Source organism: Dermacentor silvarum, chromosome 9 (assembly GCF_013339745.2).
Source record: "Dermacentor silvarum isolate Dsil-2018 chromosome 9, BIME_Dsil_1.4, whole genome shotgun sequence".
Taxonomy (NCBI): Eukaryota; Metazoa; Arthropoda; class Arachnida; order Ixodida; family Ixodidae; genus Dermacentor; species Dermacentor silvarum.
In genome coordinates, this window is record NC_051162.1 from 121,918,195 (window position 1) to 121,938,839 (window position 20,645).

Sequence of the window (20,645 nt, forward strand, 5' to 3'; positions counted from 1 at the left end):
CGATATTGCGGTCCGCTGTGTATATTTAAAACCAGAATTACTCAAGCTGAAGCAATGCTTTACTTTAAACGAACGCCTCATTTAAACTATACATAAACTAAAAAAATATATCCGCGCCTGTAGGTTGTGGTTAAGTCGTACTTTACAATTTTGCTGACAGATTTTACTTTGAGAAATTCCATTTCGTTCACTAACGCCTTGCGCCACACGGAGGCCCGCACAGTCAGGGTGGTTCGGGATGAATATTTCCGCCGACGACGCCGGCGAGCACGCGCCCACGCCGACGCTGACGCCGGATTTTCTGCGACACGGGGCCCTTAACGCTTTCGCGTTACAAATATCACAAACAACGCAAACTTAAACGCACACGTGAGCTGTGCGCAACCAGCACAACTGACTGCACGAATCCGCGACGCATATCTGGGCTGTGCGGTGGCCCTGGGCCCTTGAAGGGTCCAAACTCGCTCGCCTAATAAAGTTTTTCCATCCATCCATCGGCGGCGGCGTTGCTGTCACGTGGGCTGGCGTCGCATGAAGACTGAAGATCCCGGCGGGCAGCTGCGCAACACCTCTGTAAATAGAGCCAAATAAAGTTTTACAACAACAACAACGTCCCAGTGCGGACCTTTCTGCCCTTGCCCCCTCATGCCAATGCATGGTACCCACGCCGCTCGTGAACAAACTAACCCCCTCTAGTGCACTGTATCCAGGGTCAGCGGGCCAGAAGGGTGGGAGCTCGACCCGGAGTGCGTAATAAGAAGAGGCAGCAGCTGGGGAATCCGCACTATACCGGTGGGAACCTTGTCGTGGCTCATCGTCCTAGGCTAAGGTAGGCGTGTTCGATGATGTCATCACTGTAGCATAATCATGGGATGAGGCAGACACGATCCGTGCCGACGTTGGTTGGCTGGCTTTTTTGTTGGTACCCTTGATGAGTGGCTCATACCCACTATGGGAGATTGCTCAAGAATGGACGTTGTTGTTGTTGTTGTTGTCCTGAACAATTCTGGCGCATAACCACATTGGAGGATTGGCGATAAATCAGGTGGTTACGAAAAACGCACAAGAAGAGGGGAAAAAAAACTAACAAAGAAATGAAAATTGCCAAATATAGATAAAAAGTGTATTTTGTGTAGGAGGAAGTAAAAAAAAATAACACCAAATGCAGAATTTAGAAATTAGGAATGAACTTCGCATGGTTTTGGATAGGATTCAGTATGAAAATTTCGAAATGTCGAGCAAATATTTCTGTCGCTGAAAGCAAGAATAGAGGCCCCAAAAGACAGTATCACAGGTACGGACAAATTATACAAACATTGCTTAGGGAAGCTTGTGAGCGAAACGTCTACAGGGCAAAAAGCAATGATCTATTGTCTCTAAAGCACCACAGTAAGAACGCAGTGGTGAGGGAGTGAGTCCGGACCTGTGTTGATAGCAATTTAGTGTTGGTATGCGACAGCGTAAACTCATGATGGACGCTTCCATTTTTCGTTTTGGCAACAATATTCTGCGCCAGGAATATAAATTATGTTGCTAATGCGTGGAGTTAGTGGGGTGTCTGACTCTGCTTGCATACGAAAACATGCAGCTATGACATAAGGACAGAAACTGCATTATGACAGAAACGGTCCGCATATAGAAAGGAACCTGCAATTTCATTTAAGAATAATCCTTCGCCAGGTACCCAAATTCAACGCGCTCTTCTCAAGTACCTAGGTACCAGTGAATGAAATAACCTCATAACGTGAGGATCAGCAGAAGCAAATAGTGATGGATAGAAAAATAACAAGTCAGGTATTATCACAGATGATGTAATTGGTGGTTTTAGTATTCCTAGGGCCAGAAACACTGCCATTAATTCACCCAAGAAAACGGTTATGAAATCCGGCGGCAGCAGAAAAGAAGTCCAGTCTAGCGTTGGGCGAAAAATACAAACAGCACACTTTTCTTCATGCTGTGAAGCAATTGTTACAATGATGATGTTTGTCGGGGGGACTCTGCAAGTGACTTTGTAGTAAACCATGTAAAATGTGACCCGGAAGTAATTCTGCATTATTAGGAAAACTGTCATCAAATTGAATTCGATGCAAACATTTCTTCTTTTGTCACTTCTTCACGCGCTCGCTTATTGTGGGCAACCGCCTAGCATTCACCATTACAAACCTCTTTGACGCTAACTTGCGTCGCTGGGTTTGTGCCACTGCATATGTGCTGCTATTCAATGAGCGTCTTTGAGGCCAACTTGCCTCACTGTGCCACTGAGAATGTGCCGTTCTTGAATGACAAAAACATAAACAAGAAAATTCCTTAAAATTTCTTAGTTTCTGGGCGAAATCAAGCCCGCGCCTTTTATATTCAGAGATATCTTACCTGATTATACATTCATACTTGCCTGATTATAAATACAAACGCGCGCTATCAGGAAGGAAATATGGGAATATGATAAAGTTAAAAAGGTCGACAAAGAAAATAAAGTTATAATGCCCACAGGTAAACTAAGTTTTGATAAGTTTATCGTAAATGGTAGGGCTTTTCAGTGGAATAAGGAAGAAGAGGAGGTTGTCCCACTTTCGGAACCGTGACCTGCAAATAAAAGTAAAAAACAAGAACAAAAAGATCTAGTTGTGTTATTATTTAACTGCAGGAGCATAGCGAACAAAGTAGACGAGCTTATCGGTTTGATAGAGTCAGTAAAGGCAGATATGGTAATGGGAACTGAATCTTGAATCAAACCAACTATTAGTGATAGCAAGGTATTTCGGGGAGACTACGCGGTCTACCGCAGATAGGCCCGCCTAGGCGGTGTTTTTCTGCTTGTTCACTCAACACTAGACTTTTGCGCTCTGGATATCTGGCATGACGCTATTGAAGCAGTCTGGTGTAAAACTGTGCTATCTGAACATTCTGGTTTTGTTGGTGGGGCGGTTTATCGAGCGCCGAACTCTGATTCGGGTGCGTGGCGGGCTTTATATGAAGTTGTCTCTGAGGTGACTGGCGAAGTCATGTTGATCGGTGGTGATTTCAATCTGCCAAACCTGTGCTGGCGTGATAAGAATTGCGACATTGGTACTCGCTGAATTGCGAACACTGAAAGGAAAAAGGTCGTAGATACGTTTGGCATATTACAGTACGTAAACAAACCAACACGCGGAGACAATATCCTGGATTTGCTGATTTCCAGCTCACCTAGCCTAATAACTTCTACTTTCTATTTATTATACCGGAAATTAGCGATCATTCAGCTGTAGTTGCCACAGGTAAATCCAAATATCAGCGATGGATCTCTGCAGAGAGAGAGAGAGAGAGAGAAGAGAAACTTATTGAGAACCAGCAGTTTAGTCTGCTGTGCCTAAGCCTCCCACGATGGGACGTCGAGGTCTCGACTCTTCGCCGCTCACAAGTGTCGGCGGTGGTGGTGGTGTCACGCTGAAAAGTGGGCCGATCCTGGTGATAGTGCAGAAAGGGTCCAAGCTCAATGGCACATACCAGGGACAAAAAAAAAAAGAGAGAAAGAAAGAGACAGAGAGAAAGAAAAAATAAAGTGAGAGAAAGAAAGATAGAGAGAGAGAAACAGAGAGAGATAAAGAAAGAGAGAGAGAGAGAAACAAAGAAAGAAATTCACGAAGGTAAGATGCACACATGACAAGCTTCGCTTACCCCGATTTTCTCGACAGGGGAATGGCTGGTGATTTTTATATGATAAAGGAGATTATGAAAGTACAAACGACAAACTTTTTAAATAGTCACCTGATTTTAGTGCCTGGAGGAAGAACATGATGTACATGCATTATGAAATACATTCAAATGCAAATTGGATGAGCTTACAAAAGAATATATACCTAATGTACATTCTTGCAAACTTAAATATTATAAAAAGCCTTGAGTGACGACAGCCACCTTACGGTAAATTAATAAAAGAAAACGAATTTTTGCGAAGTATAAGAGAACAAAGAGAAGACTCACTATAAGAAATTAGCACAATTCACGCATGATTACAAGCTGAAAATTAATATCGCAAGAGAAAACTACTTCCAAATGATAGGCTGAAAACAAACCCTAAGCTTTTTCGGAAGTACCTAAATTGGTGTGGATCAAGTGGTCTGTGTAATAAAGAAATCGTAAGTAATGACCAAGTTGTTACAGATGACGAAGAAAAGGCGACTTGCCTAAACAAATTCTTTCACACTGTATTTCTCCCAGCACGATTAAACACGTTACGACCAATGTTCGAAATGAACCACTAACGACACCAGTGGAACTCGGCGTACTCGCTATCAAGAAAATAGTGGAAAAATTTGATGAAACCAAAGCAGTTCGCCCGTACGGTGTCTCCCCTTGCATGCTGAGGCACTGTGCAGCGCTATTCTCACTTGACCTTTTCGTGATCATTACGCAGCCACTCGGTGCTGGTGAATTGGCAAACGATTGGAAAATTGCACACGTTGTGCCAATTCACAACGGTGATTCAAGAAAGCAGGTCCAAAATTATAGGCCCATCTCACTGACATGTGTCATGTGTAAGGTAACGGCGCACATTATTTACGGGGCTATCATGAACCACATCGCAGAGAACAATATCGTGCTCAAAGAACAACATGGTTTCCGTAAGGGCCTGTCGTGCGCAACGTAACTTCTGAAATTTCATCATGATTTGGCGTCGGAAATTGATGCTGAAAGCCAGATCGATTGCTTATTTGTAGACTTTCGAAACATTTTCGATAGAGTAACCCACTCTCTCCTCACTTACGAACTCAATCAGATAAGCATACGTCATGATGTTATCAAGTAGATTGAGAATTGCCTGTCCCAGCGCAGCCAATGTGTCGTACTGCATGGTAAAAATTCTTCTTATGTGAATTTTACCTGCGGTGTCCCACAGGGCTCTGTTGTGGGACCTACCTTATTTTCGATTTATATTAATGGCATAAGTCTAGGTATTACCTCTTCCTTATGGTCATTGGCGGATGACTGCGTGGTATACCGAAAAATATCCTGTTAAGAAGACGCGACAGAGCTTCAGAGCAACTTGGAGAGAGTATATGACTGCTGAAACCAACGAAACATGTGTGTTCCGTTGGTTGCGTTGGGAAAAGTGCGTTCATATGGTCTTCACTAAGAAAAGAAAACCACTCATAAATGACTACAGGATTAACAAGGACGCGGTTACCACAGTCTATGTTTACAAATATTGAGAGGTTATGTTTTCTGCTGATTGTTCATGGATTGCACATGTCAGTGAAATATTAGCCAAAGCTGGCAGGGCGTTCAACTTTGTTCAGCGAAACTTGAAGTGTCGCGAACCTGAGCTAAAACGAAATGCGCTTATAACATGCACAAGACCAATATTATAGTATCCCTGCCCTGTATGGCATCCATCCGAAACCACTTTGAATTCTCAAATAGAATTTATTCCTAGCAGAGCGGTCAGGGTTGTCCTGGACATGTATAGAAGAACGAAGAGTGTTACCATGACGAAGCAAGAACTGAGTTGGGAATCGCTGTCTTTATGCAGAAGAAAACTAAGGTTAAAGCAATTTTTTTTCAAATATTCCACTAAGGTTCGAATTGACAAGGAAACTTACCTAAACAAACCGTTTTATATTTCGAAGCGTAACGATCATACCCTAAATATACGTGAATACCTGCCCAGGACGTGCCTGCTCAATTATTCCTTTTTTCCAAAGTGCATAGCGGAATAGAACAAGCTGCCTGAAGAGCAAGTACGTTGCCAAAATGAAGCGTGACTTATATCTGTGCTGCAACTCCCCCTGCTTTAACGCCGAAGGCATATGCGGGGTCATTCTTGAATAAAATAATAAACGAAAAATAATTTATTAAGTAATACAGAGAAATTAGTGAAATATTTGTAATAACCAAATGAAAGACAAGCATATATATATATATATATATATATATATATATATATATATATATTACATTCCCCTTACATTTCCGAGTTATTCTCATGAGACATGCGGTACAAATGTGCAGTTGATGACACGAAAAACAGGTGTGTGGCGATGCGTGGGGAGCCATTTCGATAGGGGTTGTGTAACTTTCCTGTATACTTGTTGCGTGCAGCAAGCACACTTTTGGGCCCTTCGGTGCTATTTCATGCAGCGTTACGCCGTGATATCGACTGTAACCGTCAGTGTGTAATTAGGACCACAGTCAACAAGTTGGTGGTTTCGTGTCGACGACATTGTTCATAGACTCAGCATGTCGTCGCCACCGATGATATACGCCGGTAATAGATTCTCGCAAGCACTTTCCTGGAATCTGTGGTGGACGATGGCATTTATTTACACAAATCAACACGGCAACGTTTATTAGCCACTCTGGCAATCACAGACCAATGTTATAATGACATGACAGGATGCACGGCGAAATTGCTTGTACATACAATAGTGAACGAATGGACATGACGTTTGCTCTTTGCTGAACAAGTCTTTTACTGACGCTCCATGTAGCTACTGAATACTTGCTTTCTTAGTGGCAAAAAGGAAGCAGTCCTGTATAAACTTTTCATCGTTTCATTGCACATTTTTGCAACTAATGTTTTAGGTTTAAACTTGTACTACCGTGTTATGACGTTGAAAATGTCAAGGCTGATAAGGGTCGCCGAAACAGCGTGCTCTGGAAACACTTGGCCAACTGGCGCTAATAAAAGGGCACCGAAATCTCTTTTTTTTCTTGCTTATTTTTTGCATTCTGCCACTAACAGCAGTGCGCCACAACCGCGGCGGGGAGTTATGGTCGCAACCTCTTGTTCAGCAGTATAACGCCATGACCACAGGAATAAAACATGACGTCTTTGTGTTCACGGCTTCAGGTTGCAAATACCCGAGAGGCAGGAAGATTTGTTGCTGCCGGTCCGGGCGTTGAAGAGGTCGACAAGTCGCTTGGACACGGCGTCCACAGCCTTCACTTGGGCCCTGGATATGGGAGCCCACGGGTTCACTGGGGACAGGCGGGCCACGGCCGACACGGGGCTGATGGGTGACAACGGGTTCAGTGGATTCCACGGGCTCAGGGGACTCACGGGCGACGGACTGAAGATGCCCGGGCCACCGTTGAGCTTACTCCGTCGGCCGTAGGCGCGGAACGTGTCAGGGATAATCGTGAAGATGTCCTTGATTTCATCGAGGACCTTGGACGATGACTTGGGGGGTTCTGCACGGAGAAGAAGAGTCGGCACAAAGCTCAGATTTGGTGTTGCGTCTTAATGTAGAAAGACCACGTATTGCCATAAAGCCCCAGCGTGACCTTGAGACTAGGTTGAGTGGTCAGCCTCAACATCTGCACGTCGTCTGTCCCGTACACCTTACTCGAACGTATCACATGCAGTCATTGCACTCGCACGCTTTCCGTTCTCTTAGAGGTGTTACAAGGAATCGATACGGACTCTTTCATCATCATTATCATCATCATCAGCCCTATTTTTATGTCCACTGCAGGACGAGGGCCTCTCCCCGCGATCTCCAATTAGCCCTGTCTTGCGCCAGCTGATTTGAACGTGCGCCTGCAAATTTCCTAACTTCATCACCCGACCTAATTTTCTGCCGGAATCTTTAGCAACGTTGAAAAATGCCAGTAAGAGGATAGAGAATATATATATATATATATATATATATATATATATTTGTAAAGCTGTCAGTAGGGACGTTGGCAGGCGTAGGTGGTGCAACGGCCCATGCTCGCCGGATGTCATGGCGATGCTGCATGTGAGTCTGCTGAGGAGAAAGGCGTTTGACCTTCACTTCATAGGGTATCCTTTTTATTGGCCCCACCGCCCTGATCTTATCAAAAAGATAAGCATAAAAAATAAATTCACTAACCACATTTCTGCATGCAGCTGTACCTAGGTGGATCTATTTTAGTAATCGAACGGTTTGGCCAAACGCCAAAACATGAAGACAAAAGTGAAAGAACAAGACGTCATTTACAGTGTAACATGTTCCGTTTGGTAGTTCCCTCCGATGAGAGGCCATTTTTTCGCAATTGCGCAACAATTCAACGCTGTGGAAAGACTGAAAGCATAGTTGCCAAAAAGTTAAGTAAAATTCATATCTATCTATCTATCTATCTATCTATCTATCTATCTATCTATCTATCTATCTATCTATCTATCTATCTATCTATCTATCTATCTATCTATCTATCTATCTATCTATCTATCTATCTATCTATCTATCTATCTATCTATCTATCTATCTATCTATCTATCTATCTATCTATCTATCTATCTATCTATCTATCTATCTATCTATCTATCTATCTATCTATCTCACCCGAGAGAGATGCGGCGGCTCTCTTGCGGCCTATGAATCCCTCCTCCAGGTGGTTCTGCAGGCGTCCCGCGATGCTTTTGAGTGCATCCAGTGTGCTCACAAGGGATAGGGCATTGGGCAGCTCTTCCGACGAGGCGCCCGCAGATGTCAGGTAGTTGTGCAGCTCGTTCAGTGTCTGCATGTACTCAGGCTCCTGGCTGCGCAGACGTCAGACGCGACGGGGGAGTAGCGGCGTAAACGACAGGAAAGACACGTCACACGCGTACAACTTAGCCGTGAGAATTCAATAGCGGAGAGGTGGGGGGGGGGGGGTGAAGGAGACAAAGGCTTCGCGTAACGTCAGTGTAGGCCAAATGAAAAAGGAAAAGCTTTTCACGTATATTGGTGCTTTGGAACTTGAAAACATGTGGCACAACTCCCTCTCACTCGTGGGAGCACTTTTTACAATAAGCAACTTCATGGAGGGATACAATGCTTCATGTAAGTGACTTCAGTTGTCTTGAAACGTTAGAGTCAATAAGATCATCGATAGTCAATCAATAACGATATCAGTACAAATAACGATTTATCAAACAAGACTGCCCCGATGGAGAGAGAGACGAAAGAAAATGAGAGAGACAGGAAGGATAGCTAGAACAATAGATTCGATTTTTTAGCCTGCAGGAAGGGGAGGTCAGAGATAAGGAAACAGCGAGTGAAAGCAGTGAAAGATAAAGAGCACGTACACAGCATGACAGCGCAGGATCACAATGACACAACTAGTGCTTTTGTGGAGGTTTCTTGTCCTTAACGAATTGCCGTAGTGCCTTGATCGTCCTCAGCTGCGATAGCATTTTGGTTGGCATTCTAAAAGGGCTGGTTTAGGCGATGCTCTGTGGTGCACGGGATCTAGCGCAATCGAGAGCGACCACCGTGAACACTGTCTTGAGAAGTACGGTGGGGGCCGATAGTTGCCACTGACCTCTCCTCCTTGACCTCTTCGACCTTGCCGCGTGCATGCGCGAACCTTCTAGGCAGGGTGCTGACCATGTGGAAGAGGCCCCGGGCTCTATCCGGGTACTCCCGCAGGACGCCGTGCAGGTCGCCGTGCAGGATTCGCTGCATGTCGCTCATCACGCGCCTGAAGTCAAATATCACCTGCGGCAGCCAATGAGAAAACAAGTGTAAAGCGTGTTCAAGGCTACCGTGCGGTCAAAAGATACAGCAACAAGAAACTGCATTATGAAGACCAGCTTGATCTAAATAATCAAGATCTGTGCACGCATGTAGTGGATAAATATTCACACATTGGAAATAGTCGGGGTATTACTCCGAACGGGTCCCTGCGAATACAGGCTGTGCACAACGCAGGTTCTTCTTGAAACTTGTGGGTTCAGTGCCGTGGCTGTCAAGTTAGGTAGGCAGCTGCGGCTCTCAGAGACGGACTCTAGACAGACTCCAAAAAGACTAGTCAACATACCACTGTCCACTACTGGCGGTGCGCTTCGGTACGCTGCGTGGCCAGACGGCTTAGCTGACGGGGCAAGGCGCGGTCACCCGTGACAGGTACTGCCCCGGAGACACTGATTGCCATTATAATTGCTCGTGTCTTCATAAGCTTTATAGTACATTAGACTTATTCCCACCGCGGTCTGACTGTTTGCAGCAATGCAGAGGCCTCTCAGCATTGTAATTAGAGAACGCATGCGCAAGCCGAACGTTCAGCTGCTCCCAGAGCAATCGGCGGAGACACGTGATCAATCTCAGTTGTCCGCTTAACTCAAAGCTGAAATCGCCTCCGATCGCTCTGAGATGGAGTGCGGTGCACTGAATGAACTAGGCGAATGTAACCTATCCGGTTCTACACGAGAGTTCTGTAGAACGCCCGAAAGCGACCTTTTGGATGTACCATAAGCATGCAAGGACTCATGTGGCTTCAAAGTACTAAACAGAAAACTTACGCTGCTAGGATTTCATTTGCATGAGTGAAAAACATCTCGACTTTCATTAAATAACCGTGATGAACCGTCTTCTCACCTGAAAGATCTTCACCACTTCAGCAAGGATAGTGGGGTGTTTGTCAATGGGCTTGACCTTGGTAAAAGCGTCGGTGATACTCGTCAGGTCCGGAATCTGCGGGGCCTCAGGGACGTGAGGCTTGGATTCGGCCGGAGGCGGCGTTTCCTTCTTGGTCTCAGGTTCTGCAGGTTGTGCAGGTTCTGCGGCCGCTGGTTTAGGGGGAGGCGGCACGTCGTCTTCTACAGGTTCTTCTTCGGAAGAGTCCTCCGGTTCTGGAGCGCTGGGCTTCAGTTCAGACTCAAGCCTTCCCAGCTCCATTCTGGCACACTGAAAGCGAAAGAAAGATCCAGTTGGCACAACAACAATCATTGATAGAAAAAGTTCCCATCCAACCTCAGGTTTTAAGATTGAACATTCAGCTTATAGCTGTCGAAGTTAGTAGCGCAAAATTTTAGGGAAGGAAAGATGAAACAGGCAGGAAACGCAAATTCTAACCTTTTGTGCCATTAACTTCGGCAGCCATGCATCAACTAGCCCAACATTGTAATTAGCTAATAACTCTCGCTGTGCCATTTGCTGACTTTCTGGAAGACAACTTACCGAGGTTCTCACGTGTTGGCACTGCTTTTCACTGAGGAACCACTTTCACTAATGTGTTTTTGTTGCATTCTTGGTCGAAGCCTGCTCTTACGAACTCATGTATTATGTGAACGTAAGCAAATTGTGTTTGTGGACAGGATTCTTAGTATTGGATTATGCGGACGGCATGGTGACGCAGAGTACGTAACCAGTAGAGTGGCAACGAACAAATCGAGGCACAAGCGTTCTGTGCACCATGAGATGTGGCATTTCTGCCAAGTCCTCATGGTCTTGGAAGAGCTACATATAATTGATAAGAAGCTGCATTGTATACAAGCTTGTCTCATTAATCTACTAATTTGCACTAGGCAACGCATTGCTACAGTTAGATCAGAGAAAGGTGTTTGATCTGAGTTTGATTCCAAATATTACGTAGGAGTCATTGCCAAAAGAAGTATTAAGACAACTGCTCGTCACGAATGGCTTACCTGCGTAAAGGCTTCGGCTGGGGCAACCAGGCCATGTTCCTGAATATTCGGAATAGACACGATTACGATGGGTTACGATTACGCACAATACGCACAATGTGTGTGCCAGTTGTCTTTAAAAATATTTAATTTGTTAATTAAACATTTAAGTGGATATTATTTAGTTACCAACGTACACCTTTGTTCAATCAGTAAGTAAGAAGATAATTTATTTATTTCTTTCTTCCTTACGTTAACAACCAAATACATATTTCTGCTTTAAATACTGCAGCTTTATTTGTTGTACACCTCAAAATACAACTGCTTCTGAACGAAAATTTATTTCTCAGGTGTATAGGGGCTGAAAAATCTACAAAACGCGTTATTTATTTTCGGTTCAGTCATTGTTTTACTCTGCAGGGTTTCGTTTTTTTTTGAGGAGTGCTTCTCCCAAAGCCTAAATGAGTTATTTTCTGCATAATATTGAGACGCACCAGCACTGTTTGCGTAAATAGTCATTTGTCACGCACAAGTCTACAGATTTCAGACTGAATTAATGGCGTATCAAAATCTATATAATGGGCATCACCGGAATAAAACCAGGTTAAGTGAACTTCCGTGGAACATTGCATAAAGATTTCGTACGATTACCAACTTTTCAAACTTGTTGATTGCAAGACTTTTACGATTCTTACGATAGAACTCTAAGCTCCCGAGCTGTTTCTATGCGCCGCTGTTGGAATGCACTAGCGTTAGGTGCAATACACGGGCAGCCAACTACAGCTTGGCCCGAGTTTATTTGGTAATACTTACGTTCTCGGTAACTCCCTCCATTGACTTTAGGCACTGTACAAAAGAGAGAAAATGATAATAAGGTATGACAATACTAAACTTATCTCAAGCAGAATTCGCGCAGCCGAGGACAGTTTACTGGATTTGTATTGGATGTTAGTTGCCTTTAAAATCTCGCGTAATGTGCTTGTAAATATTTGAGGCTTCCTTGAGCATACATTAAGTCGGCTCGAGCACAAGTGCTTTGCCCATTTAGCCTTCACTATATGAACGACTTACAGAGAGAGTAAGAGAAACGAAGAAGGAAAGGTAGGAAGGTTAACCAAGGACCGCTTAACCAAGGACCCTACAAACCAAGGACCCTACTCTTGGGGTGGGGAATATAAAGAGAATGACTTAGACCTACAGAAAGTATAGAGTTCCCTTTCCACTAAGTCTGTAGATTATCGATAGAGCAACCTGGAAATTCTGGACCTCGCGCTTTGTTTTGACTTTTTACAGACTATAAACAACGCCCTAAAAGTCTATAGGTCACAACTAGAAGAAGCGATATTGTTAAAAAATTTACAATTTTTAAAGCAGTGTTTTTCCCATTGTGTAGACGAAAGCACAAATATTAAAGGAGGCAGAACTGTCTACTAGGACTAGCAGGCTGTCTATAGACGCTGGCGCTGCGGCATGTGAGCGTCCGTACTGGATCACATAGCCGTGCCGGCATGAGCAGCCTTGTGCAAGGAAGGACCGCTAATGCTGGCGGCTGCAAGCTCAGCAGCAAGTTTTAGATGGGGCGAGGAATGAACGTCTGCTGCGTAGACGGCTGCGTAGATGGCATATGCGCTTATTCCGACATTCGTAATTTTAAGGATAAAATGCTCTCTCATTGCGCTAGCGCTATGTCGTCGTTAGTATACGCTTCCCAGCTTACCGTCGAGCTGGTTGAGTAGAGGGCGCGGCAACTGCTGCATCCGGGACGTTAGTTTTTCCTTCTATAAGCACTGGACATAGGCGTTAAAATAAAAGTTATTTCTCTCTCTTCCTCTCTCTGTTATTTAGCAAGCGTATTGTGTGGACGTCTTCACATTTGGTCAATACAGTTTTCTGTTGTTCTGTGTGTTCTTTAACATCAGCTCTTTCTAGGGCTGCTCGCGCAGCTACACGACGGATACGGAGCAGCAGCTACACTTCACTTCATGCCACGCGATAGTACACTGGCCTTGTGAAAATCAACGAGTTCCACGAACAATCGCCTCCATTATCTGGCTTCTGACGTGTAGATCTACGTAGCGCTTGGGCTACCCAGCTGTGAAGAAACTTTGTTGTACCGGCTGTGGCTTGATGTCGCGTTTGCCAAGTCGTATTCGTTCGTGTTTGGATGGGCCAACAGCCCTACCCGTGACACTTGTGACTATGGGGAAAGTACCTCACACCGTCGGTGCATCTGCGCGTGCTGTAGCACGGAGAGGCAGGTTCTGTGCACCACGTTAGGGACACTGCACAGCTGACCACTGTCAGAGCAAAAGATACTAGGACAGTGGTCGGCACTGACGTGCGCTCTAGAGGCAGCCAGAGCGTTAGTTCGCTTCCTGCGGTCTACGGGGTGGCAAGATAGAGCTGTGATAGTGCCTTGTGCCGCTTCAATGTTTTGCGACGATTCCCGTTTCTGTATACTCACCTTTCTCCCTTTCTATCTCTTTAAATCCGCTTTCCTTTTCCCCCCGTGCCGGGTAGCAAACCGGACTTTTTCTGGTAAACCTCCCGGCCTTTCCCTTTGCTTCTCTTTCTTTCTCTCTGCTTGAGTTGGCCTAGCATACCTGTGCCCTTTTGCTCCAATAAGGAATATTCGTTTTAATCTCGAATACTTAGGAATTTTCATAGGCTACAATATGAGTATACTACATGGAGGATTTGTGAAGTTTGGATTATCCAACAAGGCTTCAATGGTAAACCTATGGTGATGAGTTCCAGTGTACTGTCTTTATCTCCAGGCGCTTTTTCTCTTGTAACGGGAAAAACATTGTACTTTGCAGTTAACTGCCCTCAGCGACTGATAACAGGCAGCTAGGACATATGCCAACTTACAAAATGTACTTGCGCAGAAGTCTAAAGGCGAGCTCGGTACTATATATTAACTAATATCTGCAGCCAAGGACGTATACGCAGTAACATGCATTTTCCATTTCATTCATCGGCATCATTAGGGTGTATTGAGGGTTCAAACAAAAGTGGCGAGAAGTAACGCCATAAGGGTTCTATGCTTCGCCTCCATATACGTGTAGTAACCTAGAAATAACGTCTCACGGTACGACGCGACCCGTAGGCCGTGATTAAATTCCTTTTCCTGATTGCTGGCCAAGCCGCACTGCGGGATTAGCTGGACCAGACAGCGAATTACCAGTCTTGATGTAGTCCACGCTTTTGTACTTCGAACACAAGCTCCGCTCCCCCAAACGCTTTTGAATGCTTCTCGAACTCGGGACGGTACAAGTTCATTTTCTTCAATTGGCCATGTTTTAATAAACGTACGTTTCTTTGCTGTGATCTGTCAGTATAAATGCCGAGGGCATGGACTCCACTCAGCCCACATTTCAGCCTCACACGAGGCCAGCAATGGACGCAAACGCCAATATGATTAATAACGTCATCCGCTTTCACTTGCACGAACAGCTCGCAGCAAAACCTCTATAGACAGTGTAGCTTTATTTTGATAAGAGTTGTTTGAGGATTTCTGAAGGCACCTTCTGCACTAGGAGGAATAATTGACGGAAAAAAAAGACGAGACAAATTAACGTGATTTTCTGACTTTGTCAAATGTTCGCACGTTGAAGCACGTTCATATTAAGCCTGTGTACCACATGCTTTATGTCTGCTGCTTCAAGTACACTAAACGGCCCAGGTGGTACGTGAATGACATTTGTGAAATTCGTAGTCCTTCTTCGCTCACTTTAGATTGCCTATCTAAATGTTCAAAGTGCAATAGGCTTCCCGCAGTCGTTGCAGAAAGCTCCAGTATGTCGCGAAAAAAAAAGTAACAGGCGAAAAGGGGGATCGACTTTTTCCTTACTTTTTTTTATATGGCTTGTTCAGATAAACAGAAAGAAAATGGTGATTAAAAAGCAAACGTTTGTCTGTATATTGTTTCTGTACTTCTGATTTGTGCAAAATGCTGGCAAACCACGTTTCGATATCGCGTTATGAAATCTCGTTCTGTAATGAACTATGATTGCAAGTTGCAAGTTTGTAGAACCATGACAATACAAGCATGAAAGTGAGAAATAACTATTATAAGAATAATAAATAAATATCTTAATGAACAAACATGCTGGTGGAAGATTCTAATAGATTGTAGCAGGACTCACTTCGGGTATGGCGGACTGGCTGGGGACGTCCGTTTTTACAAGCTCGTCGCTGTCTGGAAGCTTGATGCTGATGGGTATGTTGTCAACAAATTTGACGGCAGCGGGTGCTCCTGACGAAAAAAAGCAGACGAAAATTACTTTCCGCCTTAATACTTGCAAGTTCATTCCTAATAGCATGTGATTAAGGGGATGCAAGCCTAAACGTTAAAAAAACAGGTATTGCAAATATCACCCTTGGATCCTCCTTAGATATCAAAATAACGCTCTCAGTTCATGTACCTCCAGGTCGTTTAATTTAACCGGAATATAAGCCCCACCTTCTCCTCCTCCTCTCGTCCCCTTAAATTACGTAAAGAAAAAGATTAGCCTAAAAGCTGCGTTGCATAACGAAGAAAATTACTGCCTTATTTCGACAAGAACAACAGCATTTTCTGCAGTCTTGCAGTAGAGCCAGGTTTGTACATATGTAGATAATCCGTTCTTGCATTTCCCCGAATAGAGATACTTGCCTGCCATATATTGCTCGATAAGGATGTAAAACATTATTTACGCCACACACACAAAGCTGATAACGGTGTCAGAAGGCAACTTGTAGTATTACCAGAACCCTGGTACAGTTTAACAATGACATCTTTCTAACGCCACGAGTTCCTTAAAAGCTACCTGAGCATTTCAAGCCACAAAACTAGAAGGCGTGGCCAGTTATCTAGAAAAATTGAATACGATAAATTGTGCAGTGTACGGCTGATCTCTAGTGTGTCGCTCGTTCATTCCGCCCAATTCACGCTCACGGTTTCTATCACACCTGTCAAAAACTGCTTCAAAGGGGCTCAGTTTATTACATCTCTCCATGATTGTTACCCTCTTCCATGGACTTGCATGCAACACTGCTATCTCTCTGATTTACGTCATTTATTGCTAACGCCGTTGCTCACCTTGTAGGAATGGCACGGCCATTGCAGCAACTGCTATAAGCAGAAGCATTTTCATCGCTCTGTTTGCCATGATCGATGTTTATAAACCTGCAACAAAACGAAACACATTACCTTCAGCAGTTGCACGTGTGGGCCCTGCTAGATGAGGAAGCGCAAACTGTGCGACACTTTTCAAAGAGGCCGTTTGTTTTTGTAGTTGCAATGCTAAGCCTATACAAAAAAAAAATCTTTCACTGGAAAGGATGGCGGCGTTGTTCAGACGATTACAAAACATCGTAAAGCGCAGCGTTTCATACTGCTATCTCGGTATCTTCTAAGGCACTTGAGCGACCATTAAATTGTAACTAGATCTTTCCGAAAAAATGTTCAACGTTTTTGCATGACCTTATTTTGTTTAGAGAAATTATGCCCCGGTGTACCATTGTTCTTCAGTGAATTACGCTAATGACTCACGGCGTGTTGGTTCCAGGGTGGTTAATTAAAGTGGTTTTCCTGAAAGGACTTCTGTTAAATGCGTTTCAGAACAGAACGCGCCGTTTACCTGGCAAGTGCACAAGTCGCAGGTAGGTGTAATCACTCCAGGAAAGTTGAAGCGCAAAAATACGACGACGACGAGAACAGCCGACCTGGAAGTTCCTCGAGTACGGAGTCAGACACGAAGCTCCATAGTTGCGAACTTGTTTTTCTTATTGCCTCATCCTCTCCTTGTAACAGATTTTTACTCTGCTGTTTTTCTACGTCTCAATTTACCACATGTGGCACACATGTTTGCTCAAGTTAAACTGAAGTACTACAGGAGCATATTTTGTAGTAGCAAGGCACCTAAAATGATGCGGCGTCATACGTGGCCCAGGATTTACACTCTTCGTCATTCAATAATTATAGGATCAATTTTTTTCACACTTTTCAATGTGGATCGTTTAGCAGATCACCACTTGATGATAACACATTTCACAGTTTTTAATACATGTTTTCTGTAAAAATAACTTATGTTGCTTCATGCAAAATATTCTGGGACGTCGACTACGTGCAAAGGACGCACGTAAGAAAAATTATGTTCGCAAGTGGCCCCAGCAAGCGCCAAGAATATGCATACACTGGTAAAGCTAAGCGTTCTTTGAGCTGACTTTTCTCGTAAATGCTATGTGTTGAACTCTGAGAAGGTTAAATCCGGCGTTCATGAATCAGCATAGCGAGCAGCATGCATATATATCGCGACTTCAGCATTTCTCTACCTGGTCACTCAGCGCTTGAAAAAGAGCGACGTTTTCGTTATCAAAATTTAGTTTAATGCAACCAACTTTCCCGCTATATACTACAGGCTCAATTAAAGACAGAGCGCTATCGCCATTCAACTTCAAGGTTTCCTCCGCAACCTGTAGACGAAACCACAAGAAGTGTACAGACCTGATTATTCAGAACGATGTAAGTATCCAAGTACTTTTGTGAAGATCAATGTTGCGAACTGTTTACTCCCCGAAGTAAGTCTGAGACATCGGCACGCCGGTTAAGAGAAGCAGCACACTGCCAGGTGACGTCAACAATGCCAGCGACGCGAGCGCCGGTAGCGCGTCGCTATTCGCCGACGGTGAGAGGATTAGCGCGAAAAAACTTTCCCCCTGTCGCCATGCCCCTAGGTCCACTCACCAACGCACGCACACACACACAAACACATGCACGCGCTTACACTCCCAAGAAGTCCCAGCCATAAAGACGGCGAGAAAATTAAGATATAAATACGCACGCTATAGGTGTGCGTTCTCCCAGCTCCCTCTTTTCTTTCTTTCTTCCTCCTCAGTCATTCTAATAGGCGCGCAGACGACGACTCGCCAAGGTCACGGACACGACAAGAACCCGGATAAAGCGAACGAACCCGGATAAACCGAACGCGAATCGTTATACAAGACACCGGCTTTTCTTCTCCCGTATTTACCGATGGCGTAACGCAAGGCAGTCACACTAAGCGGCGTGACGTATGGAGGTCCGCTGACTCATAGCGGCGCACGCCGGCAAAAAACCACTTCTCGGACGTGGTCGCTGGAGTGGCCGTGGCACTCGAGCGACTTGATTTCCCGTCGCCGGCTTGCCGAGGGAACCTACGCTTTACGTTTTTGAAGTTTTCTTATGCGCGCCTCGCGCACTTGATCACCCTGTAGTGCAAGCATCTAATGCAAGCGTTAGCGAGCATCTGCCGATGCTTGCTAATGCTCTTCCCGCCTACAGGAAGCATTAGCTCTGGTGAAATTACAGTGCTTTGAATAGGTGTACGCGCTTTGCAACACTCCCGACGATGTCACGCTCGGTGACGCGTTTGGGGGTGCCGACACTTGGCGCACAGAATGTTGCGACGCGGGTTGCGGCTATGAGGCGCAATCGCTATTACGCGGGGCATAATTTTTTGTTCTTCATTTTGAAGGGAAATGTATTAACAGCTAGTTCACTGCGCCGCCATCTTGGAATGTTGCATGAACCACGGCTAAGTTTTATGGTAAGTGATGTGGCCCTAATCACTGCAGTTCTTAGAACAATTTAGGAGACTCCATGCATTTGACATCGTCGTGAAGCATTGAACATTGAGAAGGTATAAGCATTTTTGTGCAAACAAATTCGCCGTAGTATGACCCATTGGTTGTTATAAAAAAAAATCACCAGCCCTTCCGCTGTCGAGAAAATGGGGGTAACCGAAGCTTTTCGTGTGTGTATCTGACCTTCGTCAGGGTAACGTAAAGTTCACGACATGTCACGGTAATAAAACATAAACGTAAATAAATGTATGCATCGAGTTAAGGAAACGTACAACGCAACAGAAGGAAAAGTTGCACGAAAGGGAAGCAAAAGTAGAGGGAAAGGGAACAAAAAGTACCACGACAGGGAACGAAAAGTAGTAGGAAAGGGAAGGTGAAGTAGTAAATCAACTACACACAGGACCTTCGCTTACCCCATTTTCACCACCACCACCGAAACTTGTGAGCCTATAAAGCTTCGCATAAAAAATGCTCGCGTCAACATAGCGTGATGGAGGCACGTCAACGCTTCAATAAGATAGTCCACATAGTGCAGGTCACGTTCGTCATGCCCCCTGCGTCCCTATTATTGTCAGATTTGCAGCTTATTTTATCTGTTTGTTTCTGCACTCCGATTCACAAAAAGCTCTTGCGCAAGAAAGAAAGTTTAGGCCAGTCATGATGCTGGGCATATCATTACTGAAGGTGGCCGGCTAATATAAAAGAACACTTACACGAACATACACCTTTGTGAATTCGGGCAGTGATTACCATCTTATTTTTCTTGCTTCTTTGTTTCTCGTTTCCATTTCTTTCGGAGCGGAGGTTCGATAATAAGGTTTCGGGAGTGAAGACGCATCAGTAGCGATCTTGCCTAAATTTCATCACTCCATGAGTGAGAACTATCTCAGTCGAGCGCAGTGTATTTATTTATTTATTTATGGTACCCTCAGGGTCAACAGACATTACAGAGAGGAGTGGTATAAAATACAGAAAAACTAAATTTTGAATACAAGAAGCAGTACAATGTTTCTAATCATGAGATAATAGTTATGAAGAGGCAGAATACATGTTACAAAAATACTATAAATACAAAGAAGCAGTGCAATGTTTCAAATTATATAATAATAGCTATAAAGAGGCACAATACAACAATATGTTACAAAGCACTGGTTAATGAAGTCACAACATTTTCATGATCTGGTATTGTTACTACCAGTTTGGAAGGCAATTCCAATCATTTGATGTGCGGAATGATGTAGCAATGATTCTGTTTTGCACAACGGAATACCAACTTTATTAGCATGATCCACACGGCGCGAAACGTAATGGGGAGGAAGTATGAGTATTAGTTAGCGTGAATGACACCTTTTCTTGATTAGGCGCATTCGAAAAGAGCAGCGGAACAGCTTCGGGCAAGCGTTGTTATTTTACGGACCGAGCAAGCGACGTTTCGAAGAGGAGGTGTGCAGTCATCCATGCATGGTGTCTCGTCTCATCCTCTCAAGGTACGAGAAACAGGAGATGATCGGTGCCTATGTAAGTGACGGGAAAAGAGAGCGGAGTGCACAAAAAAATGGAAGCGACGAAGAGGTCTGCCATTGCTGTGAACGTGTTGGGCACTATTGTTGAGGCAAATGACAGAGTGTACTGACGCTAAGTGTTATGGCGTCTGTTGCTTTATTATATGTAAAAGTGGCGAGGTTGGGGTGCAACCTGAAGG

The 20,645-nt window shown here is 44.4% G+C and overlaps 1 protein-coding gene across 1 annotated transcript; it reads right to left on the reverse strand.

The window, feature by feature from the left end:
• Nucleotides 1–6,311: 6,311 nt before the first annotated feature.
• On the reverse strand, nucleotides 6,312–17,978 carry LOC119464218 (uncharacterized). The gene is made up of 9 exons (XM_037725106.2): nucleotides 17,826–17,978; nucleotides 16,419–16,505; nucleotides 15,484–15,593; nucleotides 12,149–12,181; nucleotides 11,357–11,395; nucleotides 10,308–10,616; nucleotides 9,253–9,428; nucleotides 8,292–8,488; nucleotides 6,312–7,173 (listed from the first exon to the last, which is right to left on the reverse strand). Exons 2-9 carry the CDS (start codon nucleotides 16,486–16,488, stop codon nucleotides 6,821–6,823), a joined length of 1,287 nt encoding a protein of 428 aa, XP_037581034.1. The 5' UTR covers nucleotides 16,489–16,505; nucleotides 17,826–17,978; the 3' UTR covers nucleotides 6,312–6,820.
• Between the last annotated feature and the right edge of the window lie 2,667 nt (nucleotides 17,979–20,645).

Bases quoted from the DNA above. Each gene is read 5' to 3' on its own strand.
- LOC119464218 (XM_037725106.2), bottom strand. From the start codon at position 16,488: ATGGCAAACAGAGCGATGAAAATGCTTCTGCTTATAGCAGTTGCTGCA. The intron at 15,594-16,418 runs GTGAGCAACGGC...TTTTTTCGTCAG, and splicing joins GGCCGTGCCATTCCTACAAG to GAGCACCCGCTGCCGTCAAA. The intron at 11,396-12,148 runs GTAAGTATTACC...CCGAATATTCAG, and splicing joins TGGAGGGAGTTACCGAGAAC to GAACATGGCCTGGTTGCCCC.